The sequence below is a fragment of the Armigeres subalbatus genome, chromosome 2 (genome assembly GCF_024139115.2).
Source record: "Armigeres subalbatus isolate Guangzhou_Male chromosome 2, GZ_Asu_2, whole genome shotgun sequence".
NCBI lineage: Eukaryota > Metazoa > Arthropoda > Insecta > Diptera > Culicidae > Armigeres > Armigeres subalbatus.
The window spans coordinates 450752948-450777382 of record NC_085140.1 but is presented as its reverse complement, the minus strand read 5'-3'; the positions used below and the strand labels follow the sequence as shown (position 1 = coordinate 450777382).

Here is a 24435-nt window from a genome sequence, read left to right as displayed (position 1 = left end):
GCCTTTCATGCGAAATTGATCAAAGAACCCACGATTCTTTCATTTGGTCGCCTGAAAGAGAAAAAGGCGCTTTGCTCTCTGTCTTAGGACGATCACGACCTTTTCCAGTACTGGGTACCTCCGACTTCCCAATCCATATGTGATGGCTCACGTATGTTATAAGTAATGTCATAGCTCTTCACAGGTTTCATCTAGTCATCCATTCATATTCATCACTGGCCCATATTGAAAATTTTGTGAGATACTCAAGTGGCCCACTAAATCTCCTGACTTAAATAACTTCAATCGTTTAAGTTTTTGCATATTTTTTTCTGCTTCTAACTGCACTGTTACAAAAGGTAAAAATAAATCATGAAAACAGTTACAACTAAGCCATTAAAACAGACTTTGCTGAGCCAGGGAATATTGCCCTCTCTTCACCTATGTGTTTCCAACAAACTTTAGCTCCAGGCACTGGCCGGTGTTATGCCGGTTTCGGGACGATTCTACAATGTATGGATGTATACATTACAGTAATAGCTATAGGAATAATATGAATCTCTTTCAGGTGCTTGATCGAAATGCTAGAATGTGCCTATTCTAGTTTACGACCCGAATAAACCGACTAATTGTCATAGTCGAGCACATTAGGCCAACATACTACAAATGCTACACTATCTTCGTAAGCCAGCTCATAAGCCTGAACAAAAAAAAGAAATCTTTCGGAATAAGATGAACATGGCGTAAATAAATTCAGTGACTACAAATCAGTTGAACGAAAAGGTATGAATGAAGAGCAAAATCAATATTTCATGACATAATGATTATCAACTCTGTCAGCTGAACACTTTTTAACTGTGACAAAAACCAAATTCTGGGAAGCAATTATCGCTGGTATATTTAATCTGTATTTCGTGCGAAATTGAAAGCTAACAGACGAAACTAATTGCATGTACAAACATTGTGATTCTTTGTTGTCCAACCCGACAAAAAAGCTGGACTGTTCGTTTACAAATGGGAAGCATCTCAACCGGCGTGCTTCAAGGTCAAGATCAGTTTCGGATATCGGGAGAGAGAAAAAAAATCCATCACGATGACTAAGTTGTTTTGGTTCTTATTCTATTTGATATGCTCAACCTAACTCGAGAAAAGATCATATCATCTTCCCGAATTCCGGTTGCTTATCTGCGCGTTAAAAACTCTGTTGTTTCGAATTTGTTCTCTCTTACAAACTAGTTTTATCTTCTTTTAATTAGGACTCGATATAAAAATACACACATATATAACTCGTAACTAATCACAGACAACATTATTCCAGTTAAGAAATACCGTTTGAAGGAAATTCGATATGGAAGGAGGTGAACGATCAGAAGAAGCGTATCTGCCTTAACCAGAATCATAAATTTAAATTATTATGTAGATGACTGAAATGATGACGATTTTTGGTGATTAATTCCGCTAATGGGAACTGAAGATTTGAATCTGCATAGGGATGTACTACGCTGGGAAGATGTCATCCATGGAGGCCAACTGGAGGATTTCGTTCGCCGTGTTCTTGAAGGTCTCGGAAAGACTTCGCTCCAATCCGGGCGTCAGCTCGTCCAGGAAGAGTCGCGAGTTGTCGTTGATAAATTGATTGCCCACTTGGCTCAGCACCGCATCGCCGTTGAACAGGTCCTTCATGTCGAACTGACCCTTCTCGATTTGAATCTTGACGGCGAGTCGCTTGGCGCGCATGAACGGCTTGCCGTCCTTTTCGTAACGCTCGCCAAACAGCTTGACACGTGCCCGAGAGTTCTCTGTGGGTAATTAGGATATTGTTAAAATGTTTATTGCGGGATTATGGTCGATCTTACCAAGGACGCCCTTCAGGTCACCGGTGCCGGCAATGTTCAGTAGTAACAGTTTGATCTTAAGATCGTACTTTCCACGGAAGGAAAGCTTCGGTAGGTAGATATTGAAATCAAATGTCAATTTGTCGAGATTTACTCTGTAAGAATAAGAAAGTGAACTGGATTCTAAAAGCTGGATACAGCGTAATCTTACTTGAGATTGTCGATTTGGAACTGGCTGGGTCCGCTGACCAGCAGATCGCTGAACGTCGCCTTGAATTCCGATCCTCGGTCCATGTTGACAGAGGCCAGGGCCAGGGGTTCCAACGGGGGGATTGAAAAGTCATCGGAAATCTTCCCAGTTGCCAATCGTGGCCGCAGGGAATTTACAGAGTCCGTGATGCATTTGTTGATGTCGGGGTTACTCCGCCTACACACTTGGATGGTCGAGGCTGTAATAAAGAGAGATATATGTAGTGTGATTTAAAAGAAGTTTAAAGTAATGACCGATACTAAGCAAACCGAGATGTTATCAACGAGCGGCTAAAAAAGTACTGGTCAATTCATTGCTCTAATGCTTTGGACAAATTTTTGCCCGAATTATCATAAAATTTTCCCCATTGTAACTAAAAAGGAATAATTAATTGGCAGCATTGTTGCACAATCTCGTGAAATTTCATGCTCATTTAGAATAGCAGAAATACTGAAGGTACTATAGAGCATCGTTATGTCTACCCGCATAAATCCAAACGATAGCCGAACCATTATTAGAAAAGTTTACGTTCCACGTTGAACCATAATGATAATGGTACTGGAACATAATCGTACTGTAGTTTGATAACATTTTAACCATAGTGGCTACGGTTTTCGCAGACCGGACTACACTGAAAGAAGCGGCATGGTAATATTGACCAAATCGAGGGTAAAATTAAATACATTTTAGCACTTGATTTGTGTAGACTACACATCACGTTTGAATTAAACATAACTGCAGTTGATTTTACTATGAAGCCTGTTTTGACATTCCGTCGGGTTGATTGCATATTGTTGTTAAATATACCATGTGCAGTAAGGTGGCTCAAAAAACACTTTTTCAAATTTTTTAATGGGCCGCCCTCTTATTCGGTTCTATTTGATGCCCTGTTGCTGTGGACCAAATTTCAGCCAAATCGGTCAACGTTTGGGCTAAACTCGTTGGAAGTTTATATACAAATATGTATGCAGAAACATCCAAAACACAGTGTTTTGCAGTTGGAAAGCACAATTTACGATCAAGAACCATGATGATGATACTCATTCAATTCTTGTAGAATTAAATACAGAATGTTATGCTGAAAACCGCGAGAAGATTGGAGTTTATTAAGCTAAGATATTAGCATTTTACTGAAGTATTGCAGGGTCCGTTTCTTTTCAAAGGTAAAAAAAACGGATTTTTTTTGTGCTTTATTAAGGAGACTTTCAGCCCGAGGCTGGCCCGTCTCCGAAAAAAAACGGAATTTGCTCAAACCGCTCTCTAAAGAATCCCGATCAAAATGGATCGCACGCGTCGGAAAGCGGCTTTCTTACATTCAATGAAGTAATCTTATTAGCCCTAGCCCTTTGTGATCTGATATGGGTGTAAATATGATGTGCAATTCTTCTACAAATCTTGGAAAAAAGGATTGGCATTTCCACTTGAAATTCTTTGGAAATCCAACGAAAAAAAAAAGTTTGAAAACATCTTTAAAATTTTCTCGAAATTTGTTTTGAATTTTCTAAAAAAGTCCTTAAAAGCTTTCAAATAAAATCTCCACGGGACTATCTCCGAAATTCCCAAAGAGAGTTTTACGAAATACCCACGAGAAACCTTTCGGAATTTCCGCTGGAAATCCTTTTGAATATTTTCGGCATTTCCGCGAGATTTTCTTTGAAAATCCGCTGGAATTCTTCGGAATTTTCACGGCATTTTTATCAAAATTGTCATTGAAAATACTTTAAAACTTCCAAAGAAAATTGTTCAATTTTATGTTTGAATTTCCCACCAAAAATTCTTCGAGTTTCTATAAAAAAAATCTTTGCAATTTTCACACACTCAAAATAATTGTCACTTCAATTCCACTATAAAAAAGCATGTAGACTTTAAAAATCGAAACTCTCATCGGCCTTACTGGAATCAAATAAAACTTACTCAAATCACAAGTGCATCTTAATAAGAAATGTAGTGGAATTAATTAGAAAACATAGAAAATAATATCTATATACTCTTCAAGTGAATTCTACTCAAAACGAATGTATGAAAAATATATGAGTGGGGTTCTCAGAGCGAAATGTATGTTTATTAACAATCGCTAATGAAACATTTAGCAAAAGCATTATGAGAACGATTTGCAAAAGAAGTGTTTGAGTGTGAATTAACTTTCTACTCATTTTTTGTCCTCGTCCGCTTCTAGTGGACGGGATATCAATTACAGGGATACTATAGATAAACATTATCGAAGTTTCACTTAAAATTCAAGTACTTGGCCAAACAAAAATTCACTTAAATTTGATTTTATTTTCTAGTGAATTAAAAATAATGAGTGCCATCACTAATGAATCATTTAACTTTTACATCCGAAACTACATGGAAAATATCTGCATATGTTTTCAAGTAGCTTCTAAGTGAAAATTATTTTGAGTGCAGAAAGTCTTTGTAGTTTTCATGGGAAATTATTTTAAATTTTCACAAGAAATTTGCCAAAATTTACACTAGGATTTCTTCAGAATCTCCACCAAAAATTATTCGGATTTTTTTTTATAAACCACGGAAAATATTTCGCATTGTCCGTAGGACGTCTAAAATCACCTATGAAACATATTTTAAATTTACTCGGAATTTTAAAACTCTTCAGACTTCTACAAATTTGAACTGGAGTGGAAAATTATAGGTCACAGGGGTGGCATACTTTAAACAGCGACGCACCGATGCAAAAATATCGGCGGCGGCCTAGCGCACACCTCTAGGAGGAATCGAGTCTACCGGAAATTCCATTAGTTGACTTCGAAATCTTGTTTCAGCAGCCGTGGACAGAAGATTTAATTTGATTTTGTATCAAATTGATTTTTGTTTTGCTGGATTTTTTGTTTGATTTTGATTTGTTCAAAATTTTGAATAACTGAATTTCTAAACACACCATATTATTTCGTAATACGCCATCGCCAATAAGAAGATGAAGTAATTAAAAATCTCCCGATACGGACGCAAATCGCCGAAAAAAAGGCAAACGCCGCCGCCGTCGGTTTACAGACCCGCGCACACCTCGTGCCAACTGAAGGTAAGCAGAAACTGTTAAAAAGGGGCTGTGCACAAACCGCGTAGACCAAATTTTCACATTTTCAATCTACCCTCCCCTCAAGTAGACTTTCGTAATCTTTCATTAAACCCCTCCCTCCCCCTCATTGAAGTCTACGTATCCCAACCGGCGGTTGTTAAATTTTCCAACAATTATGTATAAGAATCTACCAAAACCTGTATAAGAACTGGGCATATGCGAAATTGTTAGCGTCGTAAACTATCGTGCGCAGGACCGGACTGGAACCAATAGTTGGGAGTTTCATTTTTAGCCTCGCACGGTCATAGCGGAAAGGTACGCGAAGCCGTCGTAGGAAAACGTGGGCTTCCGATTAGAGGGAAAGGTCAGCCGGACGCTCTCGGCTCAAAATCGGAAGCCTTCCGTCCAGCCGCCGCTTCCCCTCCGCAACTTTAGATTCGGCCATTGTTGCACGAGCTCAAACCTCCATCGCTGCCGCCAAACAGCAGCACTTGCGGCTACGTCATCACGCCGCCATCGGGTTCCAGTTTGTGGAGGACAAACGCCGCCATGTTCCCGGCGGAAAACAATCACCGGACCAGCTAGCCATCGAGACGTCGCATCAGAGAAAACCTGCGCAGGTACGTGAGCTTTCCCTTCTTACATGGCCATGTTAAGTTAACTCATTTCGTATTCCGTATCGAACTAAATTAAAGTCCACACACTTAGTTTTTATTTCTGCAGCTCGGCAAAAATCCGCACAGCCGTGCGCCAGCAAAATAAAAAAACTGATATTTCAGCAGAAATGACGTTTGTTAGCTGATTTTCGGCAAAATATTTGCTGATTTTCAGCAATTTTGACAGAAATCTCGGCAAAAAACATGATTGCTGGGGCACGGCTGTGCGAATCTCGGTAAAAGTTGACCATTTTGCTGAGATCCCGGTAAAAAAAATTAAGTGTGCAACCGAATGAGCGAAATAAACACCAATTGTACCCTTTTGAGAATTTTGGCTTAGAGTTTTAGTTTGCTACGTTTCACGGTGCTGGGAAACTCCACTCCTATTGCATTTACCGTTTAGCCATTTCGTTTCCGGTTGAATTCTCAAGGAAAGGTTCGAGACCGTCCGTTTTGCTCTTTCGTGGGTTGAGCGAGCTCATGGCGTTTAGTTAGGAAAGGGTGTAGCAAAGTACTGGGGGAAGAATTTTTGCGTCCGTTTAGCATTTGAGCCAGCGACCATTCAAAAGAGTCCCCTGAGGGAAAGAGTCAGCACAAGTCGGGCAAATACAAAAATTGAACTGGTGGTCTCTCGTTCGCGGGAGTGGCGCTTAAATCGCCAAGTTTTGCTGTGCCCTCGAGAAATCGTTCGAACGGTTACACTTGTAAGCGGCGTTCAGCACGACACCTTCCATCTACTCTTGCGGCAGAACCTCATCCTCCCAAACCTTGGTAATCACCCAGTGCAGCGCTCTAGCCAGTGCCTCACCACCGTGTTTAATAGCTCTCCTGGTAGTTGGTCAACCCCAGGGGCTTTGTTGTTCTTCAGCCGGCCGATCTTCTCCTGGATTTTTTGAAGATCCGGAGCCGGTAAAATTATATCCTGCGCGCGTTCTCCCAGGTCCTTCACCATACCGCCATCTTCGTCTGCCACATCGCCATTCAGGTGCTCTTCATAGGGCTGCCGCCACTTTTGGATCACCTCACGCTCGTTCGTAAGAAGGTTCCCGTTTATGTCCTTACACATATCAGGCTGTGGCACGTGGCCCTTACGTGAACGGCTCAACTTCTCATAGAAATTTCGTGCGTTATTAGCGCGGTACAGTTGCTCCGTCTCTTCACGGTCTCGATCTTCCTGCTGACGCTTTTTCCTCCGGAAAATCGAGTTTTGTCTGTTCCGCGCCTGTTTATATCGTGCCTCGTTTGCCCTCGTGCGGTGTTGCAGCAATCTCGCCCATGCTGCATTCTTCTCTTCTACTAACTGCTCACATTCGCCGTCATACCAGTCGTTTCTCTGATCCGGGGGCACCGTGCCAAGTGCAGCGGTTGCGGTGCTACCAATGGCGGATCGAATATCTCTCCAGCCATCTTCAAAAGACGCTGCGCCTAGCTGCTCTTCCGTTGGGAGTGCCACTTCCAACTGCTGCGCGTATTCTTGGGCTAGTCTACCGTCTTGCAGCCGCCCAATGTTAAGCCGCGGCGTCCGACTTCGACGCGTGTTGTACACCGTCGAGAGTTTTGAGCGCAGGCATACTGCAACGAGGTAGTGGTCAGATTCAATATTCGCACTGCGGTAAGTGAGGACGTTCGTGATGTCGGAGAAGAATTTACCGTCGATTAGAACGTTTCTTGGTTAGGTGATCTCCATGTGGCCTTGTGGATATTTTTGCGGGGAAGCAGGTGCTTCGGGAGGCTGGGAGGCTGCGAAGTTTATGCATCGTTGGCCGTTGTTATTCGATACGGTGTGCAGACTATCCGGTCCGATGACCGGTCTATACATTTCTTCCCTTCCTACCTGTGCGTACATGTCACCAATGACGATTTTGACGTCCGCAGTGGACATCCATCGTATGTCTGCTCCAGCTGCGCATAGAACGCTTCTTTCTCGTCGTCGGATCTCCCTTCGTGTGGGCAGTGCACGTTGATGATGCTATAGTTGAAGAATCGGCCTTTTATCCTCAGCTTGCACATCCTTGCGTTGATTGGCTGCCACCCAATCACACGATGGCGCATCTTACCCAGCACTATTAAGCCGGCCCCCGCCTCGTTGGTGGTGCCACAGCTTTGGTAGAAGGTAGCCGCTCGATGCCCGCTTTTCCACACTTTCTGTCCTGCCCAGCAGATTTCCTGCAGCGCCACGAAGTCGACGTTTCGGGGATGTAATTCATCGTAGATCATTCTGTCGCAACCTGCGAAACCTAGCGACTTGCAGTTCCATGTTCTAAGCTTCCAATCGTGATCCTGTATTCGTCGCCTAGGTGTTTTATTGGTTTCTAATGATTGGTTTTCCAGGCGGCTTATTGGGCCTGCGCAAACCTCCTGTCTCGTCGAAGGGCCGTCGTGTCAGGGCTGTTTAGCGTCCCACCTAACACCAGGACTTGAGCTTGTGCGCTTTGAGCGGCACACGGTCGCTTTGGTGGGGCCTACTTGCGGATACATGCAGCTTTTCATAGGAATTTAACCCTTTCTAAGGCAGACGAATCTAAACAATAAATTAACAAAAACAACAATAGGACACAATGTTGACATGGTATTAAACTCAAATGTATGTTTGTCATACATTAAACAGTTCAGAAACATTGAAAAATTGGTGGCAATATAGTTGCCACTGCCCGGCAAGCGGGAAAACAGGCAACAACAAAAATAAATAAAAGATTTTTAAAAATTAGGTTTTACGTAAAACCAGTCAAATTAAGGCACGTTACATTTTTTGCTGAAGAGTCCTAGTCGGAAAACGCATTACAAGTGAAAAAAAAAATTGCGCTTTTGTTCCCAAGGGGGGGGGACCCTTGGGAAAAAAACACAATTTCGTCAAAAATCCAAAAACCAAATATACAGAAAGGCAAAGCTTTTTTCACGCTAATTACGTAATAATCTAACACATGAGATTCAAAATAATTAATACCAACGGGAAAAAATATATCTTTGTCGTTTTTTAACGAATTATAACTGAAAATCCTTCTTCCATTCAAAACTTACGATCTGTTCGTAAAAAACAGTAAAAACGTAAAAAACAAAACAGAGAACAGTTCTCAAATTGACATTTAAATTTTTTTATGGCTCAAATTCATCTGGGGTGTTACTAGGAAGCAAATAAAGCCACTACATGGGAAATAATAAGCAGAGCTCTTGTTAATAAATAGAAAAAAAATATAATTTGTTGGTGGCAATATAGTTGCCACTGCCTTATAAAGGGTTAACAGGGCCCACTGTCAAACCGTCAAGCCCTTGGACATAGTCCCTGCTGCCCGGAAAGGATATAGAAATATCAAATGAGGAATTTTATGAAATTTTCTACGAAAAAATATCTGCAGTTTCAACGTTATATTTGGGGATTATCTAGGGGAACGGTTCGGCACTTCATCCCATAGCTTCTATTTCCATCTCATCAAAAACAAAGCAATGAAAAGGAATTTGGTTTGTTTCTTATTTTTGTGATTTTTTTCACCAGTAAGCACGCTTGTTAGCAAAAAGAAGCGACGAGATTTGTGCTGTATTTCATTGTTTTGCGATGAGATGAATATATGTTCATTGAGATGGAAAACGGAACAGTTCCCCTATCCAGAAATGCTACGGAAATCACACTGGGTATATAAGGTAGGGAGGAACTTCCGATATTCCATGGCGACGGGGTATATAGGGACATCCCCTTCGACACTACATCTTTCTAGGATTGCTACAGCTAATCCAGGATCTTCCTGTTGTTAAAGTCCGCCATCGCAGAAATTTCCCGAGCACCTTGGTAAACATCCATCCCTCCTGTGGTGCCAATCCAGATTCGGAAATAAGGTGAATGATGCCACCAGACATGATAATACGATCGTGCACTTTCTTTACCGGGCACTCCGCCACCTCCTTCGACATCAACGCGTCAAAATACTTTACTACCCACCTTGGTTTTGGCAAATCTGCCAAATCCATTTTTCCAACGCTGCCAAAAACCTAACCTTATAAAACTTTCCGTTTCACTCAAATTAAGCATAACTAATCACTTAACCAACTCTTCAAATCCTCATGGCCTGACTGTCACCTTCACCTTCGTAAGCACGAATCCCCAGGCCTACAAGAAGGGGTGCATTTCTACAGAGTTTATCGTAACGCTCTTGGTCTGCTTGACTAGTGAAGTACTATTCTGCAATAAAGAAATTAAAAACCAAATGCAGTCAAACCGATAGTTCCGAGCAACGCTGGATACAGCAACTGAAAGCGCAGGACAGTATTATTACTCTCTCAACGATAATGGAAATGCGCTTGTAGTAAACTCGGGTTGTAAAATCTCAGAATGTAACGAAGATAAACAGTGGTTTCGTTTGAAGTCACTTAGAGAGAAAATGAATACTCCACACTTTAATACCATCCTAGCAGATGCAGAAGTATGTACCTATGAAGCAAACCCTATTCAGGGGTAAGTTTTACAAAAAATCGTTTGTTCTCCGCGTGAGAATATCTTTTGGCTGGTGTTCATGAATGATTTTTAAGTTGAATTCGAAAGAAAAAAAAATGGCTTAGAAACCGGGCATTTCATGACTGTCGAAAGTGCTAAATTAACGCAAAGCTGCTATTTGGCTGCTATTGTCAGTGGAGGGTGCAATACCAACAAGAATGAAGAATTGAAAAGTACAATCGTTTTAACAATATCAATTTTTTTTAACATTCTGAAGGATTATTGGTTTGCTCCTGCTTGCAAACATCGTTCTTTTTTACAGGAATGGTAGCATCATGAAGATTAGGAATGATTATTTTACTGATGTTACCGCAGGTCCGTTTTCTGCACTGGATGATCGATGAGTCAAGAATTCCGCTGATCCATCGTCACGAAACAATTCGTAGAACATGATCGAGATACCATCTAAGCCGCAAGCATCACCTTCTGCGTAACTGACATTCAATGTCTGCACTCACAAGCCTGGGCGAGAAGCAGTTCTGACTCAATTAACCAGGTTATATGACTGAGCAGTGCGTCCTGCATATTGATTGGGCGCGGTTGATAATGGTTCAAAGACGATCTTTGTTTCCGATGGGCAGCACGTGGATGAAATAATCGATCAGCAGTCGTTTGTACGTATGCATCAAGGAAATCGATCGATATCTTATGTCACACTCGATGGAGGTGATACGATGCCGATTCGAGCGCGCTACGGAAGCACGTTGACTGTAAAAGTAGTTCTACTGCCCCGTGTCATAAACAATAATTAAGGCGCTTACTTTTCATGAAATCTATTTGAGAGCAACAACGGCTGCACGGCATAGGTGAGCATTATCGTTTCCAGGTTAGAATCTAACGATAATGGTTTTCGATTGCGGTTTATCAGAATGATAATTAAAGTAATCACATCGGGTGGAAACCTAACACAAAAAGTGTGCCGTTGATTTGTACATATAACATGTATGTAATATACAAAGTTGACGGAACATGTTATTTTAGCTTTAGTTCCTCGTCTGATCTAATCGCTCCTCGAACATTTTTGGCGCTATGTTGGCAGATAGAATGACCTATTTTTGAAATATGGTCCCAAATAATTCAATTGGACTCCCGATGGGATGTAGCAAAGAAGAACATAAACTTTTGTCTAGTTTTATTCTAACGCACGATCCTTTCATGTAAAATCAATCAGCTTAAGAATTTTTGCTTCCCTTGTTCAGATCAGTTGTACCGAGTGGAAAAATGCTTAGTTAGATTTATTCACGAGAAACAGAAGAGCCCTCAATGTTACGGAGAGACTGATCAACAGATGGCTAGGGGAGAAATTGGAAGCAGAAGGTAGGCCAGATTTCTGGCAGCACATAATGCGCCTGCAACTGCAACAAAACCAGATCCAGTACCATGCGACAAAATTTCACTGAAGTGCCGCTGACGCGCACAATAGCCACTCGATAGTTTGCCACTGAGCCGCTTCAGATGCAGAAACCACCGTCATCGATGCTGGGACCGCTACCAACGCAATCGTTCTGTTTGCTCTCTGTGCCCGCTCTCCCTGTCCACTCACCGTGGATCCTCGAACAGAAATGACGTGTGAGCTGGTTCTGGTTTCGGTTTGTTTATTTGAGGGATATTAACCCATAAGGTCATTCATCCCTAAAGTCCTTCAGGAATTCGATCAATTTGTCTTCGTTGGGTGACCGATAGAATCTCTTCAGGTGTGCTACTCAAGTTTAAAGTCAAGCGTTACGTTGTAAAAGCGATACATTCTGATAGTATATGGGGACGAAGAGGGGAGCATTGCAAGTGGTACATATTAAGGGTTCGTTTTTTCCAGTATGAAGCCATGGGTAAGGCGGGTATGGCCAATTCGTAGACGGAAGAGAGTGCGACGATATTTCGGATTTTTGTTATCTAACCAGGGTAAAGTGGATGGTTTGAGAGAGTCTCAGGCAGGGCCGGATTTAGACGGAAGGGGGCCCCGGGGCCGACAGCTTGTGGGGACCCCAAAATATACAAAAAAGGTTGGTTTTGGTACATAATATTTGTGGGGGCCCGGGGCCACGGCCCCCCTGGCCCCCCGCTAAATACGGCCCTGGTCTCAGGGCAGGATTCCTGACCGGCACCAGCCAAACGGTCGGCCTCCTCGTTGCCATGGGTACCGGAGTGTCCGGGCAACCAGCAGAACGCGACGATATTGGTCACAGCCAGTCCTTCTGCCTCCTGAAGCCAGAGATGCTTTGAAGAGGAGGATTCCATCTCTTGGAGACAGCTGGCAGAGTTGCTAAATATGATAGTAGGAGAGTCGGTAATGTGGGTGGTTAAGTTAGAGGCTATCATTAACGCATAAGCTTCTGCACTGAATATAGAGCAGATAGTGGGGAGGGAAGAATTGATATTGGGGAGAGTTGTTTTGCTGGAGATTCCATAGCCTACTTTGCCGTTGCATACTGAGCCGTCAATATAAATGTATTGGTTGTTGGTGTATTTTTCGGTTCGGAGTTTGTGAAAATGCGATTGTATATAATGGCAGGGGGTCACCGGCTTTTACCGACCGTCAAGAAGTGCTCGAAAGGAGATGGACCACATTCAGGCATAATGGCCGAGGTGTGACTAGTGATGAACACGCCAGAGGTATAGCGGAAATCTTTGTTATACAAAGAGCGTAGTTTTTTGGTTCTTTTTTTACACGGTTGGGTTTTAGTCGTTTATGACTTTCAGTGTCAATGAAACTATGAGTTAACCCCACGAAAAAATTCACAAAAAATCCAAGAAAATTCAAGGGGTATTTAAAAAATATTGTAAAAATATTGGTAATGAGATCACTAGCGAGTAGAGGTGAGCCAGCCTAGGGCTGCAAACCTCTATAATAAAGATATATAAAAAAAAAGATCACTACCGTCTCTAAAAATTCCTACACCGTAGAACATTTTTGGCAACAACCAGCCAACGCTTTATATGTAGACGAAGAATCAGAAGGAATAAATCTTGGCTGTCTTTATTAAGGAGACTTTCAGCCCAAGACTGTTTAAGATTTTATGGGACAGTTTTCAGGGTGAAATTTTCAGGGTAACTTACCCAAGTAACATTTTGAATTCTATTTGGATTTATTCAAGTTTTATTGCAGTTTTATCAAGGATTCGCATAAACTGTAGAGTTTTATCATAGTTTTCATCTAGTCCAAGTTTTCTTAAAACTAAATTCTCTAATAATAGTTTTATGATATGCTCCAGGTCCATCTTAAGCTGTTTATCTAGATAAATTATGCAGCAAGAGCACTCTATCCCAATTGAAACCAAAAAGTTTTGAGAAAGTTTTATAGTACTCTTCATTAAGAAAGAACGATCTTGAAAATGCCCTTATAAAACTTCCTCTAAACTATGTGGTTTTGTTTAAGAGAAAGTGCTCTTGTTGAAGAATACATCAAAATAAACAAACATAATGTCAAATTGGACGCAAATAAGTGTATAAATTAAAAACAAGTGGATCAAAGGCAAAAATAATGTAAATTTATCCCATATATGGAAACTCCATTTGCGCAGGCATCTGTTTTTTTCTATCGGAGTTTTCTTTCTATCGGATCATCAGCTGCAGTTTTCTTTCTATCGGATCAAATTTACCACCAGCTGTCTTGATCTTCCAATACCAGGCAGATTTCATATCCTCCCATTTATCATATGATCGATCAATTTTCCTCAAAATACATTTTCTCGATTTTTTGGGCATTCGTAATCATAACCATCTGGGTACAATATACAAGCGAATTTCACCAGTTTTCAACGGACGGTTGAGCTACACAACAAATACTGGCAAGTTAAGTATTTATAAGATAGATTTTTGAAATCTTTAACATATTGTTGCAAAATCGCGACCAAAAATCATTATCGAACTATCAACTCTACTCGTATTTCGAAGCTGGTTTATTTTTAAAAGTATTAACTATTTACTTTTTGATTAAAAATAACCCTGTAGATGTTTAACTAACAGGTAAACAAATAAGTTATATGCATTTCTTTTTCAGTTGAATTGTATGTTATTATATGACAATATTCGCAAAATGGTTGATTTCGGCTCAATCTGTGTCATTTTTTTTATTGCAATCATGCGTGTCAACTACTGAAAACCATCACAAACATGGAAATCAAAACATTTTGCGCTCCAATATTTTGTTTTCGATTGTTATTGATATAGATAGATAGATATTATGAACCCGAGGAGCAGTAACCCTATTGAGTTTTAATTTAATTCAGCATTTTGTGCAGATATTCAGTTTAGTAAATATTTAACGGCGAACTCTTTCCAAATGAACGACTTGTTTTCAATGGATATGTAAACAACATGTTATAATGAAAGCACCAAACTTATAACGCTCTTCAATAAAACTTCTTAGTTTTGACCAGCACTAGTTAGTTTTATTCAAGACAAACTAAGCTTCGTCAAGATTGCGATAAATCTAGTTCAATTTATCATGCTCCTGCATAAACCTAACAGGTTTTGTATGAGATAAAGTGGTTTTAATCCAATCTTATGCTGGTTTTCGATAAAACTATTGAAATCATGGCGGATTATCGTCTACGAAAAATTTCTTGATGGAAGCCATTTCTATATGAACACTGAAAACCTTGCTGAAAACTATTTGTTTTCATTTTACATGCATTACATAGATTGGGGCATAAAACAAATATTACATCTGCGAAATAAAAAGTAGAGAAAATTTATTTTTTTGGGTATGTACAATTTTATAAATAAAAATAGTTTTTCAAAATAATACTATATCTTGCAATATAAATAAGGCGCATTTAATATTTGTTATTCAGAAAAGCATCGTCAAAGTGGTTGTGGCATGTGGAATTACACGATCACAATGCAATTAAGTTTAAATTTTTCAACGTATCCATAATAATTTTCATCATTATGAGATACTGTTCGATTTGGTTCAGACAAAATTCAATATAAACAAGTATAAACATCAGCGGATTTAGATAACGAAAGCACATGCTGTCAAATTCGTTAATAATCCTAACAGGGTTTTATGCTGATCTTTCATGCCATCATAAGCTCACTTTGATAAAACTAACAAGTTTTAAGCGAACCTTGGAAAATGGTCTTGAACACCTTCTCAAGAGTGGGCCTCTTTCGTCTTATAGTGGTTTTATGGCTGTCTTGGAGCAAGCTTGTAGGACAATTGGCTTTAAATGTGGTTTTAAGGCACTAGTCTAGAAGTGTGCTTCAAGTGCCTCATAAAATTAATTTTGCTACTTGGGTATACTAACTCCCTTTCTGTTCTCGCTGATGTGGAGGAGTTGATATTTTTCAGGGAATATTGTGAAGCGATGTTTATCGGCCCATTCGGAGACAGTGTTAACGGCGGATTGGATTCTCCTTCTGACCAGTGATTTGAAGTTTTTGAAGTAAAGTATAATGATGTCATCGGCATAGACGAGGATGTAGATATGGGAAGGGATGTTTTTGAATAGGGACTGCATACAAATCAGGAAAAGTGTGGGAGCTATCATCGAGCCTTGATGAATTCCATTTTCTTTATTCCTCACCTCAGAACGGGTATTGCTGATCATGAAATTCCTGCCGTCAAGAAAGCTCAAGAAAGCCGCACGAGCGCAAAATACGTGTATTTTTATACCCAGAGAAAATGAAACGGTGCGTGGGTCAAAAGGCCCGTAACTTATATAATTCTGATGTCCGTGTTAAGATTGCATGAATAGGATTGGTTAGTTCTGATATTTTTTACTGGGCAGAAAAAGAATTGAAATTTTTAATGGTTCATCGTAAATAATCAAAAGTTTCAATGAAATTGTCAAATTGCTGGAAATTGCATGAAAATGATAATTGCCATCGAATCTGTTCGAAAACTGCATAATACGCGCTCGTGATTCTGGAACTGTCGTCTTCAAGCGATTATGTTTTAGACTTTGAAACAATTTGTCTCAGATCCGCGGAATCTTTACGATTTAAGGTATTCCAATACCAAATGAATACTAATTGGTTTTGCATTTGGTATTGGAATAGAATTTGTGCATATTAATTTTTGGTATTATTCCTTTGATATTTTACCTCTAATGCAGGGCTAGTTCATAACAGAGTATGGTATCAATAACAGAATTAGGTATTATTTAGCCAATTTCTCCTGCTCGGGTAAGGCGCTTCTGGCGGAATTCATGTCAACCGAAAATTTATGCATTTTTTTGCATATTAAAAATATTTATCTTGGAATAATATTGCGCATATTGAATCTATCATAGCAATAAATCCGAAGTCATAATATTGCGGTAAAATTTCTCTGAACGCCGAGAATTTGTCACAGACACTAGCGGTTACACTTTCCGACGCCATGGTCTGCTCTCCGCCCGACGATCACCTCCGATGCTCACTCACTGCTACCGACGGAGCGTAATGTTTGCTCTTGGGGAATGCTCGAACGAAAAAGATGCGCGCGCCCGAAACACAGGTCTTTTTATGCATATCTATATAAAATGGAACGGTGAGCCAAATGGACTGATGTCTGATGATTCTGAAATTTTGACCGGGTTTGGTGAGAAATGAAATTTCCAATAATTTAACGTTGATAATCAAAAGTTTCTATAAAATTTGAAAATTGCTGGAGAGTTTATGAGTCGTTTGATATATAAATCTAGAAAATCCAACGAAAGATAAAAGTGCTAATATCATTCAAAATCTTACACGATTTCGTGACGGTCCCCAAGTTACTGTCAGAATTTTTATGGCAGCCGCCATATGGTTATGGTTATGGTTATGTTTAGCGTGGAATGCTAGATACCCGTTGGCAAAATCACATTTTCGATCAAATGACCTGTTTGGAAAATGCGTTCATCAGTGCTTACTGGGAATCAATAGCCAGTTCTCTACACAGGATGAGGGTCCTAGGGTATCTTTGCAGAATACTGAGAAGTTACTTCGAGAATAGGACGCTAGTCTATGAAACACATGAATTGCGAAGAGAATAGGCATAACAGCGGGGTCCGCGACGTTAGGCATAAGTACGTTAGGCATAATTGACGTTTGGCATAACTCTGCCTTCTTTATGTCACAGACTGTTCATTGGGTCATTTTATGCCTAACGCCAATTATGTCTAACGTACATTATGCCTAACGTCCATTATGCCTAACGTACTTATGGCTAACGGGGTATACCCATAACAGCGGGTGTTCCTCAAGGCGATGTACGATGGCGTTGGGGAACGCGATATACGATGGACTACTACAACTAAGACTACCAAGAGGTATGAAGATCGTCGGGTTTGCGGACGACATGGTGCTCGTGATACCCACGTTGATTATGTTTGCGGGAAGGCAACTAAACCGATCAAATCATTAACCAGAATCATGTCAAACAGTTCTGCGATTAGTAGCAGTAAGGGGAGACTCCCGCCAATACAAGAAATCGGATTTGGCTCAATCCTGAGGGTGCAACACGAATAATACATCTCAACAGCAAGAGAACAAAAACTACAACAAGAACTACTCAATAAACGTGATTTATCGAAGAAATTTACTATAAGTCAAAATATCTTTCAACTGAATTGATATGAGAGGAATACAGCTACGTAGTCCGACGTCATTTTTGTGTGCAACCCGATCTAGTCTTTTTGAAAATAGGGTAAAGTGCCCAATAGTGGACCCTCAAGCAATTTTTGCATTATTACAGCACAATGTAAACATTTTGCTATGAAATTCCATCGGGAGAACCTACCTTACAGTCCTATGATTTGATTACATACATTGGAAATGCTATGGAAAGTAAAATTAAATGATTTTTTACAATTCTATGAAAAATAAACACGAGAGTGTCCATTATAGGAATATTTTGGGGGGTACATAATTGGGAAAAAGAACGTCCCGAAACGGAATATAAAAATCAAATGAAGGGTCGACTATAGGCAAGCAATTTCCTATTATGGACCCCCAGGGGGTCTATTTTAGGGCGAATTTAGTCAGAATTTAGAATGTTAATTTCAACGATGTACGTCGTGTATTTGAGTGTTTTATGTATGTATCGTGAAGAGGAGATGCATAGCTTGGTATTAGATATCAAGCAGAATTAATATGTTAAAAATGTCTACTCCTTATGACAGGAAGACCAAAATTCCGCTGCTAGGGGATCCACTATTGGGAGTTTTACTCCATTTGAACAGCACAAAATAAGTAAAAAAAAAAAAACCCCTATTAACCACCTAACCACCTAACGGTGTTGGTGCCCTCCCAGTCAACACCAGATCGTATATGATGTCACATAAGATGCTAAAGTGGAGACCATATTGGTACTTCCCCATACTCCATACAATATGTACGTACATCGCTTCCACTTAAGCATCTTCTTCTTCTTCTTATTGGCATTACATCCCCACACTGAGACAGAACCGCCTCGCAGCTTAGGGTCTGTCTCATTTGGAGAATTAAAATTAAAAGTGACAGTTCGAAAATTAGCAAATAACCCGGTCATAAGAATGGCTGGTGCTACCCAGCAATTCCAATAAGACATCGATGCAAAATGATTCGATATCTGTCAAAAGTAATCTTGCTCTGTGAGCAGGGTTATTCGATAATTATTGAAATGTCACTTTTAAGTTTAATTTCAGTTTAATTCTCCAAATGAGACAGACCCTTAGTGTTCATTAAGCACTTCCACAGTTATTAACTGCGAGGTTTCTAAGCCAGGTTACCATTTTTGCATTCGTATATCATGAGGCTAACACGATGATACTTTTATGCCCAGGGAAGTCGAGAGCAAATTGCCTAGACCGGCATCGGAAATCGAACCCAGCCACCCTCAGCGTGCCCAACAAACAATTTTGGCTGAATAAGCTAGATTTTTAACTGAAGAAGACTATTTTTGATTGAATAAACGCTCTTACTTCTTCCGATGTTTGTTGGGTGGTCTTACTTTGTAGCCGCGTATCTTACCGCACGGCTAAGGAGGGCATCTTATGTTGCATCTTATACGAGTTTTTGTTGGCTGGGCTTCTTCTTAAAAAAAATGCAAAAAATATATAAATGAGTATTTTTTACACGAATACAATTTTTATCCATTTGATTAAAAAAAGTGCAAACAGACAAACAGAAAAAATATGTTTGAAACAGACATATTTATTTCTAAAATAAAATTAAATGCCTGTTTGTTTTATGCGCGCACTAGTGGCTAGCCCCTCGCTCGCTTATGAAAAAGTAAACAAATAATTGAATTTGGGTCAGGTCCGATAGACTAACGCAAAATGAACTCCCCCAAGAAATTATGACGTTTGAGCGGGTGACATAATGAACGCAAAATGAACTTTTGTTCGAGAAGACGACCCGCTAAAATGTCAAAATCCATCGGGTGAGTGAATTTGATGAACTCCTGCACAGGTCTATTGCAATATATTGGAAGCGATTGGAAGAATTAGAAGCAAGTTTTTTTTTACTTCCAAATCGCTGATGAGGATGTTTTTCAGGTACGAAAAGGTAAGTAAATCAAGTATAAACGTTATAAATTGTGGAATCTGGTATGGTGACTGTGCCAGTAATAATTGATACTCGCTGGATTTAGTGCATTTTGATTTTTACAAATTGCTTCATAGCAAAGCGCTTGCATAAAAAAGTGAAAATGTGCGAAAAAGTTTACTAATTTTCCGGAAAAACATCGAAAAACACAATTTTTCCTTAACTTTTAGTCTCCCTTGCACCGATACTAGTGAGGCGTTCCTATAATAGTGAATTCCTTAAGAAACCAATGGGATTCACTATTACAGGGACAGAAGTAAGCTAGGACCACTATTACTTGTCCATGTACCAGTTAATGGAGGAAACGATTTTGAAAAGAAAATAATATTTCTAACTATCAACCATATTTTTCCAGAAAAGTAGAGAACAACAGCTTTCTGCCAATATATTTACATCACAGGAAATATGTTCCTATCAATTGTTATGAATTAAACAATTTGAACCTGTGACTAATACCACTATTACCGGTGCACCGACCCTAGTCAAATACTACCAGAACATGAATATTGACAGAATCGATAGGAAACCAAAACAATTTGCGTTTGATCATTTAGTAGTTTGTCAATAACTTATTCCAGAAGCAATGTGTTCAAAATGTGTTGTATGGTGGACTAGTGCGAAGGTTTCTCTACAACTGTGCAAATGTGTTGTATGGTGGATTTCTAGTCCGCAGCTTTTTCTACAACTCTGTCCAATGGTTCGTTGTTCGAATTCCACTAATAACGGAGTTATAGCGCTAGTTGCAGTAACTTAAACTAAATGATTGGAATTTTGTTATCATTTAGTCTAAGTTACTCAAACTTTAGCTATAACTCTGTTACTAGTGGAATTCGAATAACGAACCATTGGGCAGAGTTGTAGAAAAAGCTGCGGACTAGAAATCCACCATACAACACATTTTGACATTCAGCTTCTGGAATAAGTTATTGACAAACTACTAAATGATCGAACGGGCATAGAAAAAAGTATTTACGCCATAACGTCAGATCCCATTGTCCGATCTAGCCAATTTTCAATAGCAAACAAATAGCACAAACACTTGTTACTACAATGCACTCGAAGGTAAAAGCATTAAAGACATATGGTGCAATGAACCAAATTTGGGCGTCGTTTGTTATAATCACATAGAATATCATCAAAAACCAATGCTTTTTTGTTCGAATAACTTGTTTGAAGAAATCCAAATATGTAAATTTATGACAAATGTTCAGTTTCTGATTTTTAAGAATTTAACGGAAAATTGGACATAAGCAATTATATTACTTAAATTTCCAGCGAAAAAACTGGAATAATGATATAAGAAATTTACAATGATTTGTAATGAGTTCGAGAGTTTTGAAGATCAATGACTTTTAAAGGAAACATTGTTTTCATGCACTTAAAGACTTGAAATTCACTTTAACATGGTCAAAACGTGAACGGAACGAATCGCAATGTTCACAAGACTTGTAGAGCACACCAAAAGTTTCCGTTTAGAGGTTGTTGCGATGACTTCCGGCTTCCTGTTTGATTTTTTTTTGCAAAATTGAAAATAGCCAAGAAACACTAAACATCGACTTGAGGAGCCACCTCGAAATTTTATCCAAATTAGCTGAAAATTTGACAGAAGGCTTAATTAAGCATAAGAGTTTTGATTCTGGGCTGACCGATTGAATTTTTGATACCTTTTGAAAACATGAATAGGTCTAATACACACATACAGACATCACCTCAGTTCATCAAGCTGAGTCGATTGGTTTATAACACTATGGGTCTCCGGGCCTCCTATCAAAGGTCGTTTTTGGAGTGATTCTGCAGTCTTTCGGCACAACTTTGTTGTACGAGAAAGGCAAAACTATTATTTTTTCCAAATCTTGTCTTCCTGGTTTTGCAGTATGAAATATATTCGAACGAGTTTACATTTGCATTGCCCAACTTTCGGCCCATTTATTGGGACTTTTGTAAGGAAAAAACAGTATTTTTTACTTGTCATAAGACGAGTTTGTACCATCCCATTTAATTCTACCACTTGATTGTACCTTAACAGATACGTATTTCGACCTCAACAGTAAGGTCGTCTTCAGTGTCTCCTAATTGACTTGACTTGAAGCGACTAAATCGAGTCAAGTACGAGACACTGAAGACGACCTTACTTTTGAGGTCGAAATACGTATCTGTCAAGGTATAATTAAGTGGTGGAATTAAATGGGATTGTACAAACTCGTCTTATGACAAGTGAAGACATTCCACTAAAAAGCTCATAATAATTTTCTTAACATATTTTTTAAATTTTATATCAAACTTCTGCTACAACTATAAGACAATAAGACAAGGAAATCGTTACGCCAGACTTTTCAGGTTCAAAGGAACGCTAAACGTGGGCGAATGAACTATGTGTCGATTGATGCCCAAGAACAACTTTCTTGCCAAGCGTATTGACGTTCCACATTGCCGCAACAATTATCAGAAACCAGAACTTAGTGGACTCAAACTCTGGGTTAGAATAAACAAGTAAAACCCGTTAGAAAAGTGCTTGCGGATCTTGACATATAGCACATGAGCCCTACTTGTTTGTGTTCAACAGAAGTTGATGTTGGTATTTAATTTTCGTTTGTTCCCTCCCGGTCTTCTGTTTTAACTTTTAAATTTCTTTTACTTTTCGTTGTTTTTTATTTTCCTTTACAAATCTACACTAAAACAAACCAATATGATAACTCTTGAGATGCTTCAGACCATATATATTTCCATTCGCATGTTTGTAATCTCGATGCAAAAGCCAGTACGTCTGTTACTCAAGCCAATTACAATTTCAAATCCGAATAATGCTGAATTTTCAATTTAAGTTGACAAAAATAAAATTTATCGAAAAATTCAACAAATTCAAATTACAAAATAACTCCCACCTGTCAAAAGGTGGCTAGATTGACAATACGATAATTTAAACACCAACTCGCTTTAACATACTTCTTGGTTTAACATATTTTTTTATTCTTATCTGCAACTAACTAATAATTCAAAATACAGTATTGACAGTATTGATTTTGTCTGTGTCTGTGTTTGTTTGTGTCACCTTAAAATTTGTGAAAATTCTAGTTGTTCTTTTTATTTTTGTAAATATAATACCACAAATACAATGATTTTCTTAAAATAACTTTCACTGCCTGTGGTTTATTATCAATCATTTCTGAGTACCTGTCAAGAATTCCGTAAGCCTTTTCAACAACAAAAAATCATGGGTTCCGTTCACGTATTTTACCTTTCCAAGGCATAAACTGATTCGTATATATGAAACAAATTTAAAAAAATTAAGATAAAAAAGTTTCCGATTTTGTCACATTTCATATTTTATTACCCCAAAATTCACCAGGGGGTGATAAAATCGGGATATAACTGTAATAATATCGGACTATAAAATTAAATTCATCGAAAGGCACTACCTAAACATAATTCAATCACCAAGGTATTAAAAATAGTCCGAATATGTAAAAGAAAAAAAATAGAAACATAAGAAGCTATTTTATAGCATACAGTTATATCATATTTTAATACTATGACGTAAAGTATTGCCTACACTTGATGGAAATTTCCTCCCGTTCATTTATAGCCTCAACCAATTCTGAAAATTAGCGTAATAGTTTGGGTAGCAATTTGAAGTTCATAAAACGAACACGCATACTGTAGCATTGCATGATTAAATCAATTTGATCGAACGTCTTTCTCGCCAAAACACACTCGAAGTTACACTCCCAGCGCTGCTGCTTGCATCTCAATTATGCGATATGACACTCACGTAAAGCTCCATGAATTGATTCTATCCTCAGAACAACTCCGATTAGTAGAAGTGCGCCGACTGCTTTCATTGTAGTTAGATCACCAACTCGTCCTTCCTATCGATCAAGTCAACTTTCACAGCACTTTTACTTGACGCCGCAGACCATGAACTTGTCAATCCGGTACGATGCACCGTATTCCAAGCACTCGTCTAGTGCTTTCTTGTCTGAGAAATTTGCTTTCAACTTTCACTGGTTATCCTTGAACAAAGTTCTTCACCGGAAGATATTCTCGGGATTCACAGCTAAACTAGACACAAAGGATCCTACGCACCTACAAAGCACGACTAATATAGGAACTATGGATCCAGGAAATTCCTCTTCCACCTACTCTGACTGGCGCAAAACCGAAGTCGACTGTTTTCGATGCCGTCCATTCGGGTGCCTTTTATAGAATGTCCTCCCAGTCCGCAGACTAGCGGGATTCTCATTCTAAATCGTGTTGCGTACCCACCTATCGTGGTTCGATCGGGCGCGCGCGCACGCGCAAGCACTTACGAACCCATCATCAATCTATCAGGCGGTTGGAAGCATACTGCCGCAGCCGACGTGCGTTTATTCAAAGGCAGTCAATTGGGTGCGCATTTATAAGATTTCGGCCCACTGTCGCTTATACTGCCGGATACTGCCCGATAACTTACCCCGCACGTATTCCGAAAACGTAAACAAACAACTAGCCAACTAGGAACTGACCGCGCGACGCTAAGCCGCCTTTACGCTATCGAGAATGTTTAGCGCTCGACAATCAATCGTTGGGATACACAGTGGTAGAGGTTCTACCAATAAAATACAAATGTTGGTTGAAGTTAGATGAGTTTGTTTAAAACGACTTGCACTTTACAGAATTAACAAGAATCTATGTATTCATCACTAAAAATTTAAAAATGTTTTCAC

General features: G+C 39.4%; 1 protein-coding gene across 1 annotated transcript; it reads right to left on the bottom strand.

Annotated features, from left to right (window-relative positions):
* Nucleotides 1–1077: 1077 nt before the first annotated feature.
* Nucleotides 1078–23932, bottom strand: LOC134218197 (protein takeout-like). The gene is made up of 4 exons (XM_062697104.1): nt 23502–23932; nt 2026–2263; nt 1836–1969; nt 1078–1778 (listed from the first exon to the last, which is right to left on the bottom strand). The coding sequence occupies exons 1-4, from the start codon at nt 23569–23571 to the stop codon at nt 1477–1479; spliced, it is 744 nt and encodes a 247-aa protein (XP_062553088.1). The 5' UTR covers nt 23572–23932; the 3' UTR covers nt 1078–1476.
* Nucleotides 23933–24435: the final 503 nt, after the last annotated feature.

Bases quoted from the DNA above. Each gene is read 5' to 3' on its own strand.
- LOC134218197 (XM_062697104.1), bottom strand. From the start codon at position 23,571: ATGAAAGCAGTCGGCGCACTTCTACTAATCGGAGTTGTTCTGAGGATA. The intron at 1,970-2,025 runs GTAAGATTACGC...TTATTCTTACAG, and splicing joins TTCCAAATCGACAATCTCAA to AGTAAATCTCGACAAATTGA. The intron at 1,779-1,835 runs GTAAGATCGACC...AATTACCCACAG, and splicing joins TGACCTGAAGGGCGTCCTTG to AGAACTCTCGGGCACGTGTC.